General features: G+C 42.8%; 1 protein-coding gene across 5 annotated transcripts; it reads right to left on the bottom strand.

The window, feature by feature from the left end:
- Positions 1–133: 133 nt before the first annotated feature.
- On the bottom strand, positions 134–19352 carry LOC110506604 (fatty acyl-CoA hydrolase precursor, medium chain). Of its 5 annotated transcripts, XM_036963968.2 has the most exons (15): positions 19220–19312; positions 18758–18919; positions 9423–9528; positions 7589–7793; positions 7281–7419; positions 7058–7191; positions 6771–6924; positions 6557–6661; positions 6273–6377; positions 5962–6102; positions 5774–5854; positions 3222–3369; positions 2871–3020; positions 2539–2611; positions 134–613 (listed from the first exon to the last, which is right to left on the bottom strand). In XM_036963968.2, the coding sequence occupies exons 3-15, from the start codon at positions 9520–9522 to the stop codon at positions 430–432; spliced, it is 1719 nt and encodes a 572-aa protein (XP_036819863.1). In that variant the 5' UTR covers positions 9523–9528; positions 18758–18919; positions 19220–19312; the 3' UTR covers positions 134–429. The 5 variants fall into 5 exon arrangements, with proteins under 5 accessions (XP_036819863.1, XP_090078550.1, XP_036819864.1 ...); XM_090222424.1 differs by lacking the exon at positions 7589–7793 and having other exon boundaries at positions 19220–19331; XM_036963969.2 differs by lacking the exons at positions 18758–18919; positions 19220–19312 and adding an exon at positions 12197–12566.
- Positions 19353–20486: the final 1134 nt, after the last annotated feature.

Raw genomic sequence — 20486 nt, 5'->3', positions numbered from 1 at the left:
TGATTGCGCATGTCGACTCTCAATTGACAAATCGCACACTGCACACAGTGCTCTAGACATTTATTTAGCATATCAGATAAGTGTCTAAATGTTTTATTACTTAGCAGAAGGACAATCATCAAATCAGTCACACTTTATGGATTGTATGGCTTTAATTGGGCATATGCACAGCAAGATAAAAAAAAAATAGGCTACACAATATCAAAAACAATTAATATATAAAGAGAAAAATATACAAAAAATATATATAGAAGAGCAAACCACTACAGAAAATCTGGAATATTAAAATGGCCAAAATATGATACAAAATAAGGAAAAGGCAAAGAAAGCCTCATATACTGTAACCTAATAGCAGACTGACATCACTGGAGTGGAGGGAAACAACATGGACACTCCTAGAACAGCATTTGACACAGTGAAAATTCAGCTCTACAGGTCATTGTGTGCATCTTTGTGTCCAGCAGTCTGCAGTCCTTTGGGGAAGTCTTCTGTCCAGAACTGGGCTCTCTTCTTCTCTGAGACACTGCCCAGCCCGAGGTTGGCCTGGATCAGTAGACACTCTTCTTCTGTGGTGAATGTTGGCCAATCAAACATATTCTCTCCGTTAGGGTTACTACAGGAACAGAGGGAGAGATAGGGACACACCCATTGGCATCATATGAGCGGCTGCACTTATGACTACTTCATTTTACATACAATGCATTCAGAAAGTATTCAGACCGCTTGACTTTTTCCACAATTGTTAAATTACAGCCTCATTCTAAATAGATTTAAGAAAACCTCAATCTACACACGATATCCCATAATGGCAAAGCGAAAACAGAAGTAGAAATGTTTGCAAATGTATTAAAAATAAATGGAAATACCTTATTTACATAAGTATTCACCTGTGGTAAATTCAATTGATTGGACATGATTTGGAAAGGCACACACCTGTCTATATAAAAGGTCCCACAATTGACAGTGCATGTCAGAGCAAAAACCAAGCCATGAGGTCGAAGGAATTGTCCGCAGAGCTCCGAGACAGGATTGTGTCGAGGCACAGATCTAAGGAAAGGTACCAAAACGTCTGCAGCATTGAAGGTCCCCAAGAACACAGTGGCCTCCAGCATTCTTAAATGGAAGTTTGCAACCACCAAGACTCTTCCTAGAGCTGGCCGCCCGGCCAAACTGAGCAATCTGGGGAGAAGGGCCTTGGTCGGGGAGGTGACCAAGAACCCGATGGTCACTCTGACAGAACACCAGAGTTCCTCTGTGGATATGGGAGAACCTTCCAGAAGGCCAACCATCTCTGCAGCACTACCAGTCAGTCTTTTATGGTAGTGGTCAGACAGAAGCCATTCCTCAGTAAAAGGCACATGACAGCCCGCTTGGAGTTTGCCCAAAAGGCACATAAAAGGATTCAGACCATGAGAAAAAAAGATTATTTGGTCTGATGAAACCAAATTTGAACTATTTGGCCTGAATGTCAAGCATCACGTCTGGAGGAAACCTGGCACCATCCTTACGGTGAAGCATGTTGGTGGCAGCATCATGCTGTGGGGATGTTCTTCAGCGGCAGGAACTGGGAGACTAGTCAGGATCGAGGGAAAGACAAATGGAGCAAAATGCTGAGAGATCCTTGATGAAAACCTGCTCCAGAGCACTCAGGACCTCAGACTGGGGTGAAGGGTCACCTTGCAACAGGACAACAACCCGAAGCACACAGCCAAGACAACGCAGGAGTCGCTTTGGGACAAGTCTCTGAATGATCTTGAGTGGCCGAGCCAGAGGCCGGACTTGACCCGATCGGTCATCTCTGGAGAGAAATTAAAATAGCTGTGCAGCGATGCTCCCCCTCAAACCTACAGAGCTTAAGAGGATCTGCAGAGAAGGATGGTAGAAACTACAGGTGGGCCAAGCTTGTAGCGTCATACCCAAGAAGACTCAAGACTGTAATAGCTGCCAAACATGCTTCAACAAAGTACTGAGTAAAGGGTCTGAATACTTATGTAAATGTAATAATCTCTTTTTTATATACATTTGCAAAAATATCTAAAAAACAGTTTTTGCTTTGTCATTATGGGGTATTGTGTGTAGATTGATGAGGGGGAAAAAAATATGTAATACATTTTAGAATAAGGCTGTAACGTAACAAAATGTGGAAAAAGTCAAGGGGTCTGAAAACTTTCCGAATGCACTGTATGTATAGTACTACTATGACCCAATGCAATTGGTGGTTGATCTACTATAATGTACTATATTGAGTAACCACTAAGTAGATATGAAAAGCATACTTGGCATATAGTAGCAAATATTTTTTTTGCATACAGTAGGGAGTCAAACTGTTCTTTGTCTAGTATGAACTATCTCCTGTATCTTATTTCGAAATCAATTTACTCAGAAAAAAACTCAGAACTTCTGGCGGTATGAACTTGACTACATCATGACAGAAATCTGGTTCTTGTTACATGTCATATCTGTGCTGAAGCTTCTCCAACGGAATGCACAGAGAGAGAGAGAGAGAGAGAGAGAGAGAACAAGAAAGGGATCTCTCACCCTGTTCTGGCAAAGTTAGTCCAGTATTTCATCATGGTCCTGCTAAGCTGTCGTTCCTCATCTGTCGTGTTATCTATGAGTGGAAAACTTTTTTAGTTTCTGTCGTTTCCAAGAAAAGCTGCAGAGATACAGTACAGGCTCAACAGAATGAGTTTGTCCAAAATATAATCTCCCTAAGTCTTTTGTCACGTAACAGTATTAACATCTGATTATGTTAACTTGTTACTCATGTTATTGTTATGGACAGTTCCTCCAGAATTTGATATAAAAACAAGGTTTTCAAGTATATTTAGCCTGCAATTTCTCCAGAATAAAAATAAATAAAATTGTACCTAACATCACTATGTCATCTGTCCAAAAGGGGGCGCCAAACACAAAGCCAACCTCATCAAAGTGGTCTGCTTTCACAAAGCCTGGCCTGCTGGACGTGAACATGGAGGGGCGCTGCTGGAACTCGTAGTAGTAGATCAAGCAACCAGCATCTTGTATAGACAGACAGATACATTACACACAACTGTGAATACCAACACAACATGTCTATCACCTACAAAATGTCTCAATCATTTAGATATTAAACTGTCTTAAAATAATTTATTCATAATAATGATTAAATAATGTCTTCCAGGAGGTTTCTAAAGAAAAATCAGGCATCAGATTGGTATAGTTCCCAGTGTATTCTTCACCTCTACACCTTCTGGCTTCCTCGATCCCAGGGACCACAATCAGTAGATCTCCCATAAGCTCCAAGAAGGCATCTCTGATCCCCACGGGGTCCTTCATGTCACCAAAGTACTCCCCTACGATGATCCCCAGGGCAGAGTCTGGCATACGCTACCAGGGAGATACAGGGTTTAAAATACAGCTCATGGACCAGACTGCTAGATGAATTATTATAAAGCTGCCACCAGGGTTGGGGAGAAACTGATTACAAAAAAAAAACGGTATTAAGTGTCAGAAGTGGATTTTTAATATAATATAATTATAGTGTATATACAGTACCAGTCAAACGTTTGGACCCATCTACTCATTCAAGGGTGTTTATTTCTACTATTTTCTACATTGTAGGATAATAGTGGACATCAAAACTATGGAATAACACATGTGGAATCATGTAGTAACCAACAAAGTGTTAAACAAATCAAAATATATTTTATATTATTTTAAGTAGCCACCCCTTTGACTTGATGACAGCTTTGCACACTTTTGGCATTTTCTCAACCAGCTTCATGAGGAATGCTTTTCCAACAGTCTTGAAGGAGTTCCCACATATGCTGAGCACTTGTTGGCTGTTTTTCCTTCACTCCGCGGTCCAACTCATCCCAAACTCAATTGGGTTGAGGTCGGGTGATTGTGGAGGCCAGGTCATCTGATGCAGCACTCCATCACTCTCTTTCCTGGTCAAATAACCCTTACACAGCCTGGAGGTGTGTTTTGGGTCATATTCCTATTGAAAAACAAAATGATAGTCCCACTAAGCACAAACCAGATGGGATGGTGTATCGCTGCAGAATGCTGTGGTAGCCATGCTGGTTATGTGTACCTTGAATTCTAAATAAATCACAGACAATGTCACCAGCAAAGCACCCCCACACCATCACACATCCTCCTCCATGCTTCACGGTGGGAACCACACATGTGGAGATCATCCGTTCACCTACTCTGCGCCTCACAAAGACACGGCAGTTGGAATAAAAAAATGCACATTTGGACTCATCAGACCAAAGAACAGATTTCCACCAGTCTAATGTCCATTGCTTGTGTTTCTTGGCCAAAGCAAGTCTTCTTATTACTGGTGCCCTTTAGTAGTGGTTTCTTTGCAGAAATTCTACCATGAAGGCCTGATTCACGCAGTCTCCTCTGAACAGGGGTGGCAGGTAGCCTAGTGGTTAGAGCGTTGGACTAGTAACCAAAAGGCTGCAAGATCAAATCCCTGAGCTGAAAAGGTACAAATCTGTCATTCTGCCTAGGCCATCATTGAAAATAAGAATTTGTTTGCCTAGTAAAATAAAAAACAGTTGATGTTGATATGTGTCTGTTACTTGAACTCTACAGCAGGGGTAACTCTGGGTCTTCCTTTCCTGTGGCGGTCCTCATGAGATCCAGTTTCATAATAATTCTTAAATGTTTTTTGCGACTGCACTCGAAGAAATGTTCAAAGTTCTTGAAATGTTCCGGATTCATGTTTTAAAGTAATAATGGACTGCTGTTCTTGCCATGACATGCATTCCTGGTGACTACCTCATGAAGCTGGTTGAGAGAATGCCACGAGTGTGCAAAGCTGTCATCAAGGCAAAGGGTGGCTACTTTGAAGAATCTCAAATATAACATATATTTTGACTACTACAACACTTTTTTGACTACTACATAATATGTGTGTTATTTCATAGTTTTGATCTCTTCCCTATTATTATTCAATGTTGAAAATAGTACAAATAAAGAAAAACCCTTGAATGGGTATGTGTGTCCAAACTTTTGTCTGATACGGTATATTTCTCAGAGCGTACAGACTTGTTTTGTCGATCATTTAGAATACTCTATTTTCCATTTTCAAGCAGCTGCAAAACTTGTTTTCGTCTTAAATCGACAAATCCCAGTCTTTAGCCTGCATATTATCAGATAAACGTTGTTCATATTTTGCATAAAGCCTACCCACCGTTCTATATGAACCAATCAAGTAGAAGTCTTGTGTGACAATCAAAGGAGGAACTCTAGGATCTCCTCTTAAATCTACAAGTTGATAATACTCTGTTATTATCATCCCAGTGTGTATTTTCCTGCGTACATCATGAAGTTAAAGTGAAATTCTGATTGTTCTTTCACCAGCAAAAATCTACTTTTTAAAAGCTAGATGATTACTTTGTTGAATACTTTTAAATTCAGAAAGGATGTTTGCGAAAAAAATACATTATGACATCCTTCTGATTTCTCAATGAAATTCAATTCGGCATTGCAAAAAGGAGCAAGTTTAAGTTTGTTCCACCCGAGCAAGTCTGACCACAAGTCAGAGACCACTATGACACACCAAATGCATTTGATGGATCCTTCTCGTCTTCTTCTAATGCCTCTTAAGGAGAAAGTAATCAAAAAGCAACTGAAAGTAATCCGATTACATTACTGAGTTTGTGCAATCCAAAAGTTACGTTACTGATTAGTTTTGGACAGGAACTTAGTAACTAAAAAAATTACATTTAGAAAGTAACCTACCCAACCCTGGCTGCCCCCATACTTCACTAACCAGTTCCTGAAGCATAAACGCCAGGATCATCATCATGTTTTCACGGGTCATTCCAAGATCCCATCCAGGAAAAAGGAAAAACTGGTGGAACACACAAGATCTTACAACAACAAAAAATGATAAAAGTGCATTTACCTGTAAAATATATGACCGACAGTTTTCATATCTTCATGCAAGGACATACATACATGTGGGAGCATCCATCCATACTCATGGTTGTTGACCCCTATGATCCTGGGGAAACCCAGGAAGCTCTTGGTCTGCAGGACTTCCTCCAGGTTGGTAGGGATGACTGTCCCATCCCTGTGCACAGACAGAACCATATCCCCCTGTGGAGAGAGAGGATGGGCCCCAGCCAGAATGGAAGTCAAACAACAGCAATGTTGTTGCATTCAACAGTGGTATATAGTATATGTTAGCTAAAGCAGAAACAGCCTGGCATTCAGATACATACACCCCACATACTGTAGGGGGAGTGTGAGGCTCAGAACAAACCTACCATTGCAGGTGTAGCCGCCTCTATGTCTTGTGGGCTGAGGGTGCTGAGGCAGGTCATGAGCTCTGCAGAGTCATCACTGGGACATCCTGCTCTCTGTGCCACCAGCTGGAGGAAGGAGAGATTGAAACCAGAGCATTTGAATGACGGTAATTACAACACGTTACATTGTACCAGAATAATAACGACAGTTTAAAGACCACTGACGGTTTTATTGCATATGAACCAATGTATGGGGGATCCTTAAGACTTGCGGTTACGATCAGCACAGTGAAACAGCAGATCACCTGTGCAGTAGGTTTGGGGTCATCCTGGATGAACAGAGAAATGAGGGGTACTCCACTCTGACTGATGGCCTTGTGGAACAGTCCTGATGACAGAGGGGACATCATCTGGACAGACAGAACCATAGATCAGTGCCCAAAGTAAGCCTACATACAGACAGCCAGTGCATCTTTCTGTATCAGCAAGTATCTGTTTTCCTAGTTCTACAATACACACATGTAAAAAGATGGCAACACCCCCAGCAGACTCTCCAAAAATGGTGACAGATCCTGGGTCTCCCCCAAAACTGCTGATGGTCTCCTGCACCCAGTGCAGGGCACACACCTGGTCCAGAATACCCACGTTCCCGGGGTACTGGCCATCCCCTGTGCTGGACAGTCACACAGACATTAGATCCGATATGCCAGGGTTGTGTTCAGTAGACAACAAACAGTAGAAGATGTTACTGACCTGAATTTGTGCATAGATCATATTGACCAAAATCAGTACCAATAAAAGTGTACCTGAGGAACCCTGGGATACCCAGACGGTATTGAATGATGACCACCACAACATCCCCGAAGGCAGCCAATGAGGAGCCATCATAGAGTGAAGCCCCTCCCATGAGAAAGCCTCCACCATGGATCCAAATCATCACCTACAAACACTTTTTTTTTAGACTAGACCACCAAACAAAAGACATCTAACTAGACAAGCATATGAGTACATTCTCATCTCTCTCCTCACTGGTAGTTTCCTTGGGTCCCCAGGTTTGACTGGTGTGTAGATGTTCAGGTAAAGGCAGTCCTCTGAGGTGGTTAGGACAGGGAACCGACCTCCGTACAGGTCCACCATTTGTCTAGTGTGGTTCATGTTCTGCAGACACCTGTGTGTTAATAGGACAAGAAAGGTGATATTTTCTTATACTAAGAATAAAAATATGGCAGAATATTAATGTTCATCAGAATAAACATGATTCAGAGTTCCTCATAAAACAGTATAGGCTGTTTGTCTCCCTGCCTGTCTCTCTGAGACATTACTGCTTAAACTCATACAGAGGGGGGTAAGCCTTGGCATCTCTTAGTCCCTGCCACACCCGGGGAGGCCGGGGGGCCTGGAACCTCAGGGGCCCGACAGGGGGCTCAGCGAAGGGGATCCCCAGGTAGGCAGCCACCTTCCTCTGGCTCTCTCTCACTCTGACCAGTCTGCCCTCCAGCTGACCATAACTAGTATGAAGCTGGAAGAGGCTCTCTCTGTCGCCTGGAAAATATTTAAAAGTTCTAGAAAAGGCATTGTAGTAGTCTGTCAAAGGACGCATTCATTTGGAAAGGAGCGATTTACAACCAACCAAACTATAAAAAGTATATATAGATTATTGTTTACAGCTAATCACTGTATTTCATAGTTGCTAAATAGTGAATTAAACAGGACAAACTCAGCAAAAAAATAAACTTCCTCCCACTGTCAACTGCGTTTATTTTCAGCAAACTTAACATGTGTAAATATTTGTATTAACATAACAAGATTCAACAACTGAAACATAAACTGAACAAGTTCCACAGACATGTGACTAACAGAAATTGAAAAATGTGTCCCTGAACAAAGGAAGGGTCAAAATCAAAAGTAACAGTCACTATCTGGTGTGGCCACCAGCTGCATTAAGTACTGCAGTGCATCTCCTCCTCATGGACTGCACCAGATTTGCCAGTTCTTGCTGTGAGATATTACCCCACTCTTCCACCAAGGCACCTGCAAGTTCCCAGACATTTCTGGGGGGGTGGGGTGGACATGGCAGAGATCCGGGCTCTTCGCTGGCCATGGCAGAACACTGGCATTCCTGTCTTGCAGGAAATAACACACAGAACGAGCAGTATGGCTTGTGGCATTGTCATGCTGGAGGGTCATGTCAGGATGAGCCTGCAGGAAAGGAACCACATGAGGGAGGAGGATGTCTTCCCTGTAACACACAGCATTGAGATTGCCTACAATGACAAGCTCAGTCCATGATGCTGTGACACACCACCCCAGACCATGACGGACCCTCCACCTCCAAATCGATCCCGCTCCAGAGTACAGGCCTCGGTGTAACGCTCATTCCTTCGACGATAAAAGTCAATCCAACCATCACCCCTGGTGAGACAAAATTGCGACTCGTCAGTGAAGAGCACTTTTTGCCAGTCCTGTCTGCTCCAGCGACGATGGGTTTGTGCCCATAGGCGACGTTGTTGCTGGTGATGTCTGGGGAGGACCTGCCTTACAACAGGCCTACAAGCCCTCAGTCCAGCCTCTCTCAGCCTATTGCGGACAGTCTGAGCACTGATGGAGGGATTGTGTGTTCCTGGTGTAACTGGGGCAGTTGTTGTTGCCATCCTGTATCTGTCCCGCAGGTGTGATGTTCGGATGTACTGATTCTATGCAGGTGTTACACGTGGTCTGCCACTGCGAGGGCGATCAGCTGTCCGTCCTGTCTCCGTGTAGCGCTGTCTTAAGCGTCTCACAGTACGTACATTGCAATTTATTGCCTTGGCCACATCTGCAGTCCTCTTGCCTCCTTGCAGCATGCCTAAGGCACGTTCACGCAGATGAGCAGGGACCCTGGACATCTTTCTTTTGGTGTTTTTCAGAGTCAGTAATAAGGCCTCTTTAGTGTCCTAAGTTTCCATAACTGTGATCTTAATTGCCTACCGTCTAAGCTGTTAGTGTCGTAACGACCGTTCCACAGGTGCATGTTCATAAATGTTTTATGGTTCATTGAACAAGCATGGGAAACAGTGTTTAAACCCTTTACAATGAAGATCTGTGAAATTATTTGGATTTTTATGAATGATCTTTGAAAGACAGGGTCCTGAAAAAGGGACGTTTATTTTTTTGCTGAGTTTACAAACTTACCTTCGACTGTATGGAAACTTACAAACAGGCTCAGACTTATCCATGCGAGCAGGACTCTTCTGCCCTGACACATCATAGTGGTGCCAGATAGATTATCCATTCACGTCTGTAGAATATCAAACCACATGAAGATCTATTTCAGCAGTTGCCGATTTACATAATCTTTATACATTAATGCACATTACATCCATATCCAGTGAGTAACCAAATATCAATACATTAGAGAGAAAAGTATGCCCTCCAGCTAAAGGAATATGAACCGCATGGAGCCCCAATTCAGTTAAATGCCTTCAGTAAATATGTGGAAGACTGAGGATTGAGCTGCTCTTCATATTACAGGCTGCATTGGAAACTCCAATGCAACCTGTTATGGATTTTCTAAAAAGCCAGCCAAGTTGATTCAGTCCTGATTGAATGTCAAACAGCAGTTTGAAAAGGGGGAGTCCTCTGAAAGAACATCCTGGTTTGTTTTAATCTTCTATAGCTGCATGGACATGCACTATGAAATTAGATGTCATGCTACTAACTCCACTTGTTTATCTTGGGTCTACATATCTGCCAAGTTCAGAGTGTGCAGAACACCAACAATGAATGACATGATATCAGGTAATTAACTATGAGTAAATTACCTACAGCTTGGCTCAGGACAGGAGTAGACTAGACCTTGAGCTAACCTGGATAGAGATTACATTGGACTAACAGCATTGGCCATACACTAAACTAAAATGCTGAAGTTACAGCAGGCTGTGACATCAAAAGTCCCTGGTGTCACGTATGCTCCCTCTCCGACGCTCTAGGTCACCAGGCTGCTCATTATTACACGCACCTATCACCATCATACACCGAACCCAAACTGTCTGTGCCCCCCCCACACACACCAAACGCGATACGCAGGTTAACATATCAAAACAAACTGAACCAATTACATTAATTTGGGGACAGGTCGAAAAGCATTAAACTTTTATGGCAATTTAGCTAGCTAGTTTGCCCTTGCTAGCTAATTTCTCCCATTTAGCTAGCTTGTTGTTGCTAGCTAATTTGTCCTATTTAGCTAGCTTGCTGTTGCTAGCTAATTTGTCCTGGGATATAAACATTGAGTTGTTATTTTATCTGAAATGCACAAGGTCCTCTACTCCGACAATTAATCCACACATAAAACAGCCAACTGAATCATTTCTAGTAATCTCTCCTCCTTCCAGGCTTTTTCTTCTTTGAACTTATTTCACATCTAAACTTTCATAGTATTACCACGATAACCGACAGCTCAGTTTCAGTTTGTCTTTCAATCACCCATGTGGGTATAACCAATGAGGAGATGGCACGTGGGTACCTGCTTCTATAAACCAATGAGGAGATGGGAGAGGCAGGACTTGCAGCGCAATCTGCGTCACAAATAAAACTGACTTCTATTTTACAGGCTGACTACACCGTTCGCATTGCGTGCGCAAGCGATGCAAAATAAATGTAGAAATCTATATTATTAAATTATTGCACCCACACTGCCCACACGCGCCAACAAGCGTCTGCGTTGCCAAGGGCTAACACGGAACCCAAACCGGCTGCGAGCGTGCTCCATCGTGCATAAATGCTATTTTAGCTAGCTTGCGGTTGCTAGCTAGTTTGTCCTTGGATATAAACATTGAGTTGTTATTTTACCTGAAATGCACATGGTCCTCTACTCCAACAATTAATCCATAAAACTGTCAACCGAATCATTTCTAATCATCTCTCTTCTTTCCAGGCTTTTTCTTCTCTTGACTTTATATTGCGATTGGCAACTTTCAGAAATTAGGTGCATTACCACCACTGACCTCATTGGTCTTTCCGTCACCCATGTGGCTCTCCAACCATTGAGGAGATGGGAGAGGCAGGACTTGCAGAGCGATCTGTGTCACAAATATAACTTCTATTTTAGCCCTTGGCAAGCAGACGCTCGTTGGCGTGAGGCCAGCAAATAATTCAATAATAATAATAATAGATTTATTTTGCAATGCTCGTGCACACGACAGCGAGCTGTGTAGTCAGCCTGTAATACACCTAATTTATGAAAGTTGCCAAAAATGCTTTTCGACCTGTCCTCAAATTAATGTATTTGGTTCAAAGTTTGTTTTTATATTTTAACCTGCGTGTCGTGCTCGCGTTTGGTGTGGGGGGACAAAATACATTTATACACGATGGCGCACGCGCGCAGCCGGTTTGGGTTCCGTGTAAAGACTCATCTGGACTTTATTACCTCCCTTATATCTGTCACTCCCTTTCGTTACTTTCCCATGCGTTAATGTTTCACGTTTGCACTCTACTCGTGTTTCTTGTTTTGTTCTACGTTCATTTATTTATTAAATACACTCCCTGAACTTGCTTCCCGTCTCTCAGCGTTCACATTACACCTGGTTTTAATGTGATGTGGAATAAGCAACGCATCAAATACATTATGGAATTATAGTAAACTAGTTTAATGCAATCCACCCACATAAAATACAGTGTATAGGATAGGCTATAAGTGTTATGTTTGTTCCTTATATAATGACAAACCGTAGGTTTAACTACTTTTAATGAACATATACTTCAGCTAGAAAACTCCATGTTTAGCCATGCAAAGCATTATTTAACCATCCGCCTAGCCTGCTGGGTAACGTAGTCTAAATGTTATTAACACATAACAACACAATAAGTATTTTAAGTCAATTTACATGTTCAACTATCATGCATTACAGTAAAAGCAGGACTAGAGGCAGCTACTTAAAATAATTTGCAAAATAAGTATTTTGGCTCACCAGTGAAAGCTGCTCTCCAGTTGATAACTCGGTGCAATATCAGGGATTGACATTCAAGTCCGCTGTTTAGAAATGCCATAACCTGACAATCTTTCAATACGAAGGAACCAGAAATCAGTTTTAGTGTACTGGAATTTTGTGCAGTTTGGTTTTTTTCCGTTTTTTTAAACGCCCAATGAGGCAACGGGGCAGGATCAATTTTATCAAAAATCCCCGACTGGCACCTAGCGATAGTCAAGTGTGTCCACTAGAGTTCATGCACCCAGATGCCGTTACCATGGAGGTAGGAAAGCTTGAGGAAGTTGTGCTGAGTGCCGACAAAGCCATGAAAGACAGAGGCAGCCTCAGTCTCGGGCTAGCAGGCTCGTGTAAAATGGATGTCTCTATTCCATTTAAGGAAATCAAGCTACACAACGAAAAACACCACGAAACTTCTACCCCCAAGCCATGACACTGCTAAATGGTTAACCAGATAGCTACCCGGACTATCTGCATTGACCCTTTTCCCACTAACTCATCACATATGCTGCTGCAACTGCTTGTATTCTGTGCTGTTAATTATATGTACATATCTACCTCACTTACCTCTTAACCCTGCACATATGTTATGTCTTTTTTTATTCAACCTTTATTTTATCAGGGAGTCATACTGCGACCAAGGTCTATTTTACAGAAGAGCCCTGAATTACATAAAATACACTAAATATAAATACAAAGAGCAAGCAGAAAGAAAAACAGTCATAATAACACAGCAATCAGTAAAAAGGTCCTCAATCAGCGTTGATTGAGGACCTTTGGCCTAGAGGCAGCAAAACATCACATTTAAGAACATTTTGAATATTCTTTGCACCTTATCTGTGGAACAAACTCAAAGCTGATTTATCTAACTCATTAGAGACCAAAGGAATTTCCAGAGTTAGCCATCCTTGAGCTCAGGTGTGGTAACTCATGTGTCTAAAGTTTAGTAATGTCACGTACAATGGGACTTTTTGTAAAAGGGCTTTATAAATTAAAAACATATCAATGTATCAACATATTTGACATCAAAGAGGGCCAACCAACTTTCTGGTAGAGAATGCAGAGATGAATACTAAAATTGTCACCAGTAATAAAGCGCTTTGCGCTAGGATAAACTACATCTAGTGGCTTTATGAAGTGGCAGCTACATTCATATAGATGTGGCCATAGTCTAGGACCGATAGGAACGTCGACTGAATCATCTGCTTTCTACTATTTAGAGAGAGGCAGGACCTATTGCTATAGAATAACAACATTTTTATTCTCAGCTTCTTATCGAACTCATATTATATATACTCAGATATTTGCAAGCACGGACACGATCAATATGGGGACCGTCCAAAGTACATACTGTATGCTTAAATCAGTTATTTTTATGCGCTTGAGAACATCTTATTTAGTTTTACCTGCATTCAATACTATTTTCAGGTCAATAACATTTTTCTGTAATACAATAAAGGCAGACTAGTTCAGATAGAGCCTGGTTAACCGTGGGGGAAAAAGTATACACAAGAGTATCATCGGCATACAAGTGAAGGTAATTATTTTTACTGACATCTCAATATTGTTAATGTAAAGAGTAAAAAGTACAGGTCCAAAAATGGACCCCTGCGGGACACCTTTCGTAATATCCAGGAAACCTGATTTAACACCATCAGTCAACACACACGGAGTTGTATCTGTCAAGTCATTTTTAAAACAAGGTACACGTAGCCTGGTCTAGGCCAATTGAGGAAAGGCCGCCTTCCAAACCTTGGGTATAGAACCAGATATAATCATCAGTGAAAGCTCTACATATACTACATATTCAAAAGTATATGAACACCCCTTCAAATGAGTGTATTTGGCTATTTCAGCCACACCCATTGCTGACAAGTGTGTATTTATATATAAAAAACATTTTATATATTTTTAAAAAGCACATCGCCATGCAATCTCCATAGACAAACATTTGCAGTAGAATGGCCTTATTGAAGAGCTCAGTGACTTGCAACGTGGCACCATCATAGGATGCCACCTTTCCAACAAGTTAGTTTGTCAAATGTATGCCCTACTAGAGCTGCGCCGGTCAACTGTAAGTGCTGTTGTGAAGTGGAAACGTCTAAGAGCAACAACGGCTCAGCCGCAAAGCGGTAGGCCACACAAGCTCACAGAATGGGACCACAGAGTGGTGAAGCGCGTAGCGCGTAAAATTTGTCCGTCCTCGGTTGCAACACTCACTACCGTGTTCCAAATTGCCTCTGGAAGCAACGTCAGCACAAGAACTGTTCGTCGGGAGCTTCATGAAATGAGTTTCCAGGGCCGAGGAGCCGATGCCAAGCGAAGCCTGGAGGGGTATAAAGCTTGCAGCCATTGGACTCTGGAGCAGTGGAAATGCGTTTTCTGGAGTGATGAATCACGCTTCACCATCTAGCTGTCCGAAGGTCTAATCTGAGTTTGGAAGATGCCAGGAGAACGCTACCTGACCCAATGCATAGTGCCAACTGTAAAGTTTGGTGGAGGAGGAATAATGGTCTGGGGCTGTTTTCCCATGGTTCGGGCTAGGCCCCTTAGTTCCAGTGAAAGGAAAGTTTAACTCTACAGCATACAATGACATTCTAGACAATTCTGTGCTTTCAACTTAGTGGAAGGCCCTTTCCTGTTTCAGCGTGACAATAACCCTGTGCACAAAGCGAGGTCCATACAGAAATGGTTTGTCGAGATTGGTTTGGAAGAACTTGAATTCCCTGCACAGAGTTCTGACTTCAAACCCAACGAAGACCTTTGGGATAATTTGTAACGCCGACTGCGAGCCAGGCCTAATCGCCCAACATCAGTGCCGGACCTCCTTAAAGATTTTGTTGCTGAATGGAAGCAAGTCCCCGCAGCAATGTTCCAACATCTAGTGGACAGCCTTCCTAGAAGAGTGGAGGCTGTTATAGTAGCAAGGGGGGGGGGGGCAACTTCATATGTTCGACGAGCAGGTTCCCACGTACTTTTGGTCATGTAGTGTATTTTACTGGTTTGTGACTCACTGACACTGCCCCCAGTTTGAGGGGAATAAACCAGCCCAAGAGTTAACACACACACACAGGAGAAGATTAACATGGGTATGGTTCTGTAAAGGTACAGAAACAGAGAATGAATGTACAGATGGAATGCAATGAATAGAGCAGGATGAATGTATGCATATCAAATCTGGCAGCAACCTTTTTTTTAAAGGTTGCTGCCCCTATCGTCACCAAGCCTCTCTCTCCTTTCTGGGGAGGTTCATATTGCTTGGAAGGCAATCGCGGTTCATACTTTATTTAAAGGGGAGATCAAGGCGATCCTAACTGTTATAGGCCTATTTGTATTTTGCCCTGTTTATCAAAAGTGTTGGAAAAACGTGTCAATAGTCAACCGACTGGCTTTCTTGATGTCTATAGTAATCTCTCTGGTACACAATCTGGTTTTCGCTCAGGTTATGGATGTGTCACTGCAACCTCAAAAGGTCCTCAATGATGTCCCCATTGCCCTTGATTCTAAGCAATGTTGTGCTGATATTTTTGACTTGGCCAAAGCTTTTGATACGGTAGACCATTCCATTCTTGTGGGCCGGCTAAGGAGTATTGGTGTCTGAGGGGTCTTTGGCCTAGTTTGCTAACTACCTCTCTCAAAGAGTGCAGTGTATAAAGTCAGAAATTCTGTCTCAGCCACTGCCTGCCACCAAGGGAGTACCCAAAGACTCAATCCTAGGCCCCACGCTCTTCTCAATTTATATCAACAACATAGCTCAGGCAGTAGGAAGCTCTCTCATCCATTTATATGCAGATGATAGTCTTATACTCAGCTGGCTCCTCCCTGGAGTTTGTGTTAAATGCTCTACAACAAAGCTTTCTTAAGTGTTCAAAAAGCTTTCTCTACCCTTAAGGACAACAAAGTCAAGGTATTGGAGTGGCCATCACAAGGCCCTGACCTCAATCCTATAGAAAATGTAGGCCTCCTTGCTCACGCACACAAACCTGACTCAGTTACACCAACTCTGTCAGGAGGAATTGTGTAATGCTCCGGGTGTCGTGGGTGTGGAGTCAGACGCAGGAAACAGAGAGTGCAATACTGTGCTCTTTTAATGCACCCACGCAACACTGGGTGCTGTTGATGATTTACTTACAGGAGAGTGAGACCAAATCATGGACGCTGGACAGAGTGGATTTCAGTTGTAACAAAAAGGCAGTTTATTGAGTCAAAAGATATCTTGTCCTAGAAGTTTAACGTGCACGGACCTGATTCATATAGCTCAAAATGGAGTTAGCTGAAAAAGGGCCTAAACAAAGGTTACAACAGTTTTTATACATAGAATAATGTAGGTGGAGTCTTGTCGTGGTGGTCTTCTGACTGGTCCCGAAGGGTTGGAGGCAGACCTGCTCCAGCCAGAGCAGGAGCCCCAAGGGTACACAGCAGAGCCTTCTGCTCTGGGCACCCGACTAGTAGAGGGGGGATGAAGTGTGTGTGTTTATGCAATGGAATGTCTGTGTGTCCTGGGGTCGTGAGATAAGAGGAACTGAAACTGGCAGTTTATGGCTGGGGGTAGGGTGCTTCCTGTTCGAACAGGGGTGCGTGCAATGACTTGAGTCAAGCGGATAAGTTTGGCGCTGTATAATATATGAACTATGTGTATGAATATATGTATATATGACAGTGCTCAAAATCAAATGCCCCAAACACGGGGGACGAAAACAGTACAGCAGAAAATACACGACCAGGAACAAACACGTTCCTCTACTACCTACACGAAGGCCACAATGATTAATCCCGCACAAAGAAACAGGCGGACCGGCTGTCTAATAAAGCCCAACTAATGACTCACTAACAGGTGCTAACAATAAACATACAATGAGGGGGAGGAAAGACAATCAGTGGCAGCTAATAGGCCGGCGACGACGACCGCCGAGCGCCACCCGGCAGGGAAGGGGAGCCACTCTCGGTCGGACTCGTAACAAATGGGCCAAAATTCACCCAACTTATTGTGGGAAGCTTGTGGAAGGCTAACCGAAAAGTTTGACCCAAGTTAAACAATTTAAAGGAAATGCTACCAAATACTAATTGAGCGTATGTAAACTTCTGACCCACTGGGAATGTGATGAAAGAAATAAAAGCTTAAATAAATCACTCTCCACTTTATTTTAAGAATGTGAAATGTAAATAATAGTAGTGATCCTAACTAACCTAAGGCAGGGAATATTTACTAGGATTAAATGTCAGGAATTGTGAAAAACTGAGTTTAAATGTATTTGTACATGGGTAATGTTCTGTCAAGCTACAGAAACAGAGAGACAATGAATATACACATAGAATGCAATGAACAGAGTAGGATGAATGTATGCATATCAAATGGGCTACAAGATGAAATAAAAATGGAACAGAACTGCAATAGCACAATAGGCAAGGACTATCTAATAACCATGTATTACATAGTACAATAACAGCAGAGTTAATATTAACATATTTCGTAATACCATACAAATGGGCCATGCAGTCAGGTAAAACATATGGATTACTGATTCAGAAACAGGGAGGGCAGAGAGCTCCAGCAAAAATGCATCAAGTTTAATCAGCCCCAGTGGATTTTTTAAACTTTAATCTTAAGCAAGGCATCAAGCACATCACAGATCGTAAATTGTTGAAATGAAAACAAATAATCACTAGAAGTTGACGGGTTAACCATCGAGGCAGCTAGAAGCTGGCAGAGGGAAGAGCAGTTGATTGACCAGGGTCAATTTATGTAACCAGGTAGGCCAGTTGAGAACAAGTTCTCATTTACAACTGCGACCTTGCCAAGATAAAGCAAAGCAGTACGACACAGAGTTACACATAAACAAACGTACAGTCAATAACACAAGAGAAAGTCTATATACAGTGTGTGTAAATGGCATGAGGTGGTAAGGCAATAAATAGGCCATAGTAGCAAAGTAATTACAATTTAGCAAATGAAAACTGGAGTGATAGATGTGCAGATGACGTGCAAGTAGAAATACTACTGTGCAAAAGAGAAAAAAAAGTAAATAAAAACAATATGGGGATGAGGTAGGTAGATTGGATGAGCTATTTACAGATGGGCTGTGTACAGCTGCTCAGATAGCTGATGCTTAAAGTTAGTGAGGGAGATGTAAGTCTCCAACTTCAGCAATTTTGGCAATTCGTTCCAGTCATTGGCAGCAGAGAACTGGAAGGAAAGGTGGCCAAAGGAGGTGTTGGCTTTGGGGGTGACCAGTGAGATATACCTGCTGGAGCGCGTACTACGTACGGGTGGGTGTTATGGTGACCAGTGAGCTGAGATAAGGTGGAGCTTTACCTAAATAATTTAAAGCACTGTTTCTCAAATAAAAAGCCTACTGAGATAAAATTATTAAAAGCGTCACTTATCCTATTCTTCTCGGTTATGATGCCAGTCAGACAGCACTTGCTTAGGCAAGGAAGAAAAGGAATTTGTAAGCTTTAGTCCATTTACTGTTTTCCAAAAATGTAGAAAGTTCACAGGAGCCAGGAGCTTAAAAAGTAGTTTTATTTAGCTTTCTTACTTACATGTGTTACGTACGCCTCCTGGAGGAACATCCTGCTACACCTCAACTCCTCGTGGAGTGAAGAAGTATGTGATCGTAGGTGCAGGGAAGGGTGACAGGACGAGAAAAATACAATTTACAAGGAATGTATTATTCCTTAACACAGTAAGGTGGGGAAAAGGATCTGGATGGAATCAAAGCAAAAAAAGTACTAGTTAGAGACCCCTCCCCTATCTTACCACTAGTTCCCTAACCTTTAGCACCATCTGGCACGCTAACCAAAATACAGGGGGTGGTCCACCCAGGTCTTACCTAGTGTGCAGACAGATTAAATACTATGGGTTATGTATTCCTTCAGTCCTCTTGCCTAAACACTCCCAAGGTGCGTTCCCCTTCCCCTCCAGGAACAAGTGAAACAGAATAATTACTTATAGTGTTTTTGGTTATTGAAATGGTTCACTAAGTCCTATTGGCATACACATACCTCAGAAGGAGCGGCTACAAAATAATATCCACAAACGTTTCACTGACCGCCACAAATATCAACACAGGACATAAAAATAAGCTCTCTTCTGACAAAGGAAACCAAGCTGGAGAAGGAGTTGGTAATTGGAGCTGTTTCCCCTAATGAGAGGGAGGGGTCAGAGGTCTAGCCGGCGATGGGGCCGACCAATCAGTTGCTTTAGGATTCCAGGAAGCCATTTCCTGAAATACACACACATACAAACCCACAACAACACAGAAACTGGGGAAAGTAACACATGAGATAATTGTTCTACGAGATATCAGCCAGTTAACGTGATCTTTATGAATTATGAAGCCTTTGGGTGTCTTTTATTTCATTACATAAACGCTTCATAATTCACAAAAGTGATGTTAGCTGATGAAGATTATCGTGTAGAACAAAACATATAAGATCTCCTTAACCTGTGTTAACCAGACCTTATTTTTAGCATTCATCCAAAAACCCTACAAAAACTGTTACGGTGAGTGAATGAGGACCCAAAAGCGAACTAACTTAAACAGAGCTTCTTTAATAACCAAACATAGGTAGGCTCAGATAGACCGGCAGATTCCGACAGGACAGGACAAGGTTACAGCAAACATGACGATAGTCTGGCTCAGGCATGAAACACAACAAACAAGAATCCGACAAGGACAGGAACAAAAACAGAGAGAGATATAGGGGACTAATCAGAGGGAAAAAGGGAACAGGTGGGAAACGGGGTGACGAGGTAGTCAGGAGGAGACAAGGAACAGCTGGGGGAAAGCGGGGGAGAAAAGGTAACCTAATACGACCAGCAGAGGGAGACAGGGTGAAAGGAAAGGACAGAGACACAACATGACAATACATGACAGTACCCCCCCACTCACCGAGCGCCTCCTGGCGCACTCGAGGAGGAAACCTGGCGGCAACGGAGGAAATCCTCGATCAGCGCACGGTCCAGCACGTCCCGAGAGGGAACCCAACTCCTCTCCTCAGGACCGTACCCCTCCCAATCAACGAGGTACTGGTGACCACGGCCCCGAGGACGCATGTCCAAAATCCTGCGGACCCTGTAGATGGGTGCGCCCTCGACAAGGATGGGGGGGGGGGGGGGGAGACGAGCGGGGGCGCGAAGAACGGGCTTAATACAGGAGACATGGAAGACCGGGTGGACGCGACGAAGGTATCGCGGAAGAAGAAGTCGAACTGCGACAGGATTAATGACCCGAGAAATACGGAACGGACCAATGAACCGCGGGGTCAA

This window comes from Oncorhynchus mykiss, chromosome 26 (assembly GCF_057628025.1).
Source record: "Oncorhynchus mykiss isolate SJ-2025 chromosome 26, ASM5762802v1, whole genome shotgun sequence".
NCBI lineage: Eukaryota > Metazoa > Chordata > Actinopteri > Salmoniformes > Salmonidae > Oncorhynchus > Oncorhynchus mykiss.
Note: the sequence above shows the minus strand (reverse complement) of the source record. Positions and strands in the feature narration are given on the sequence as shown.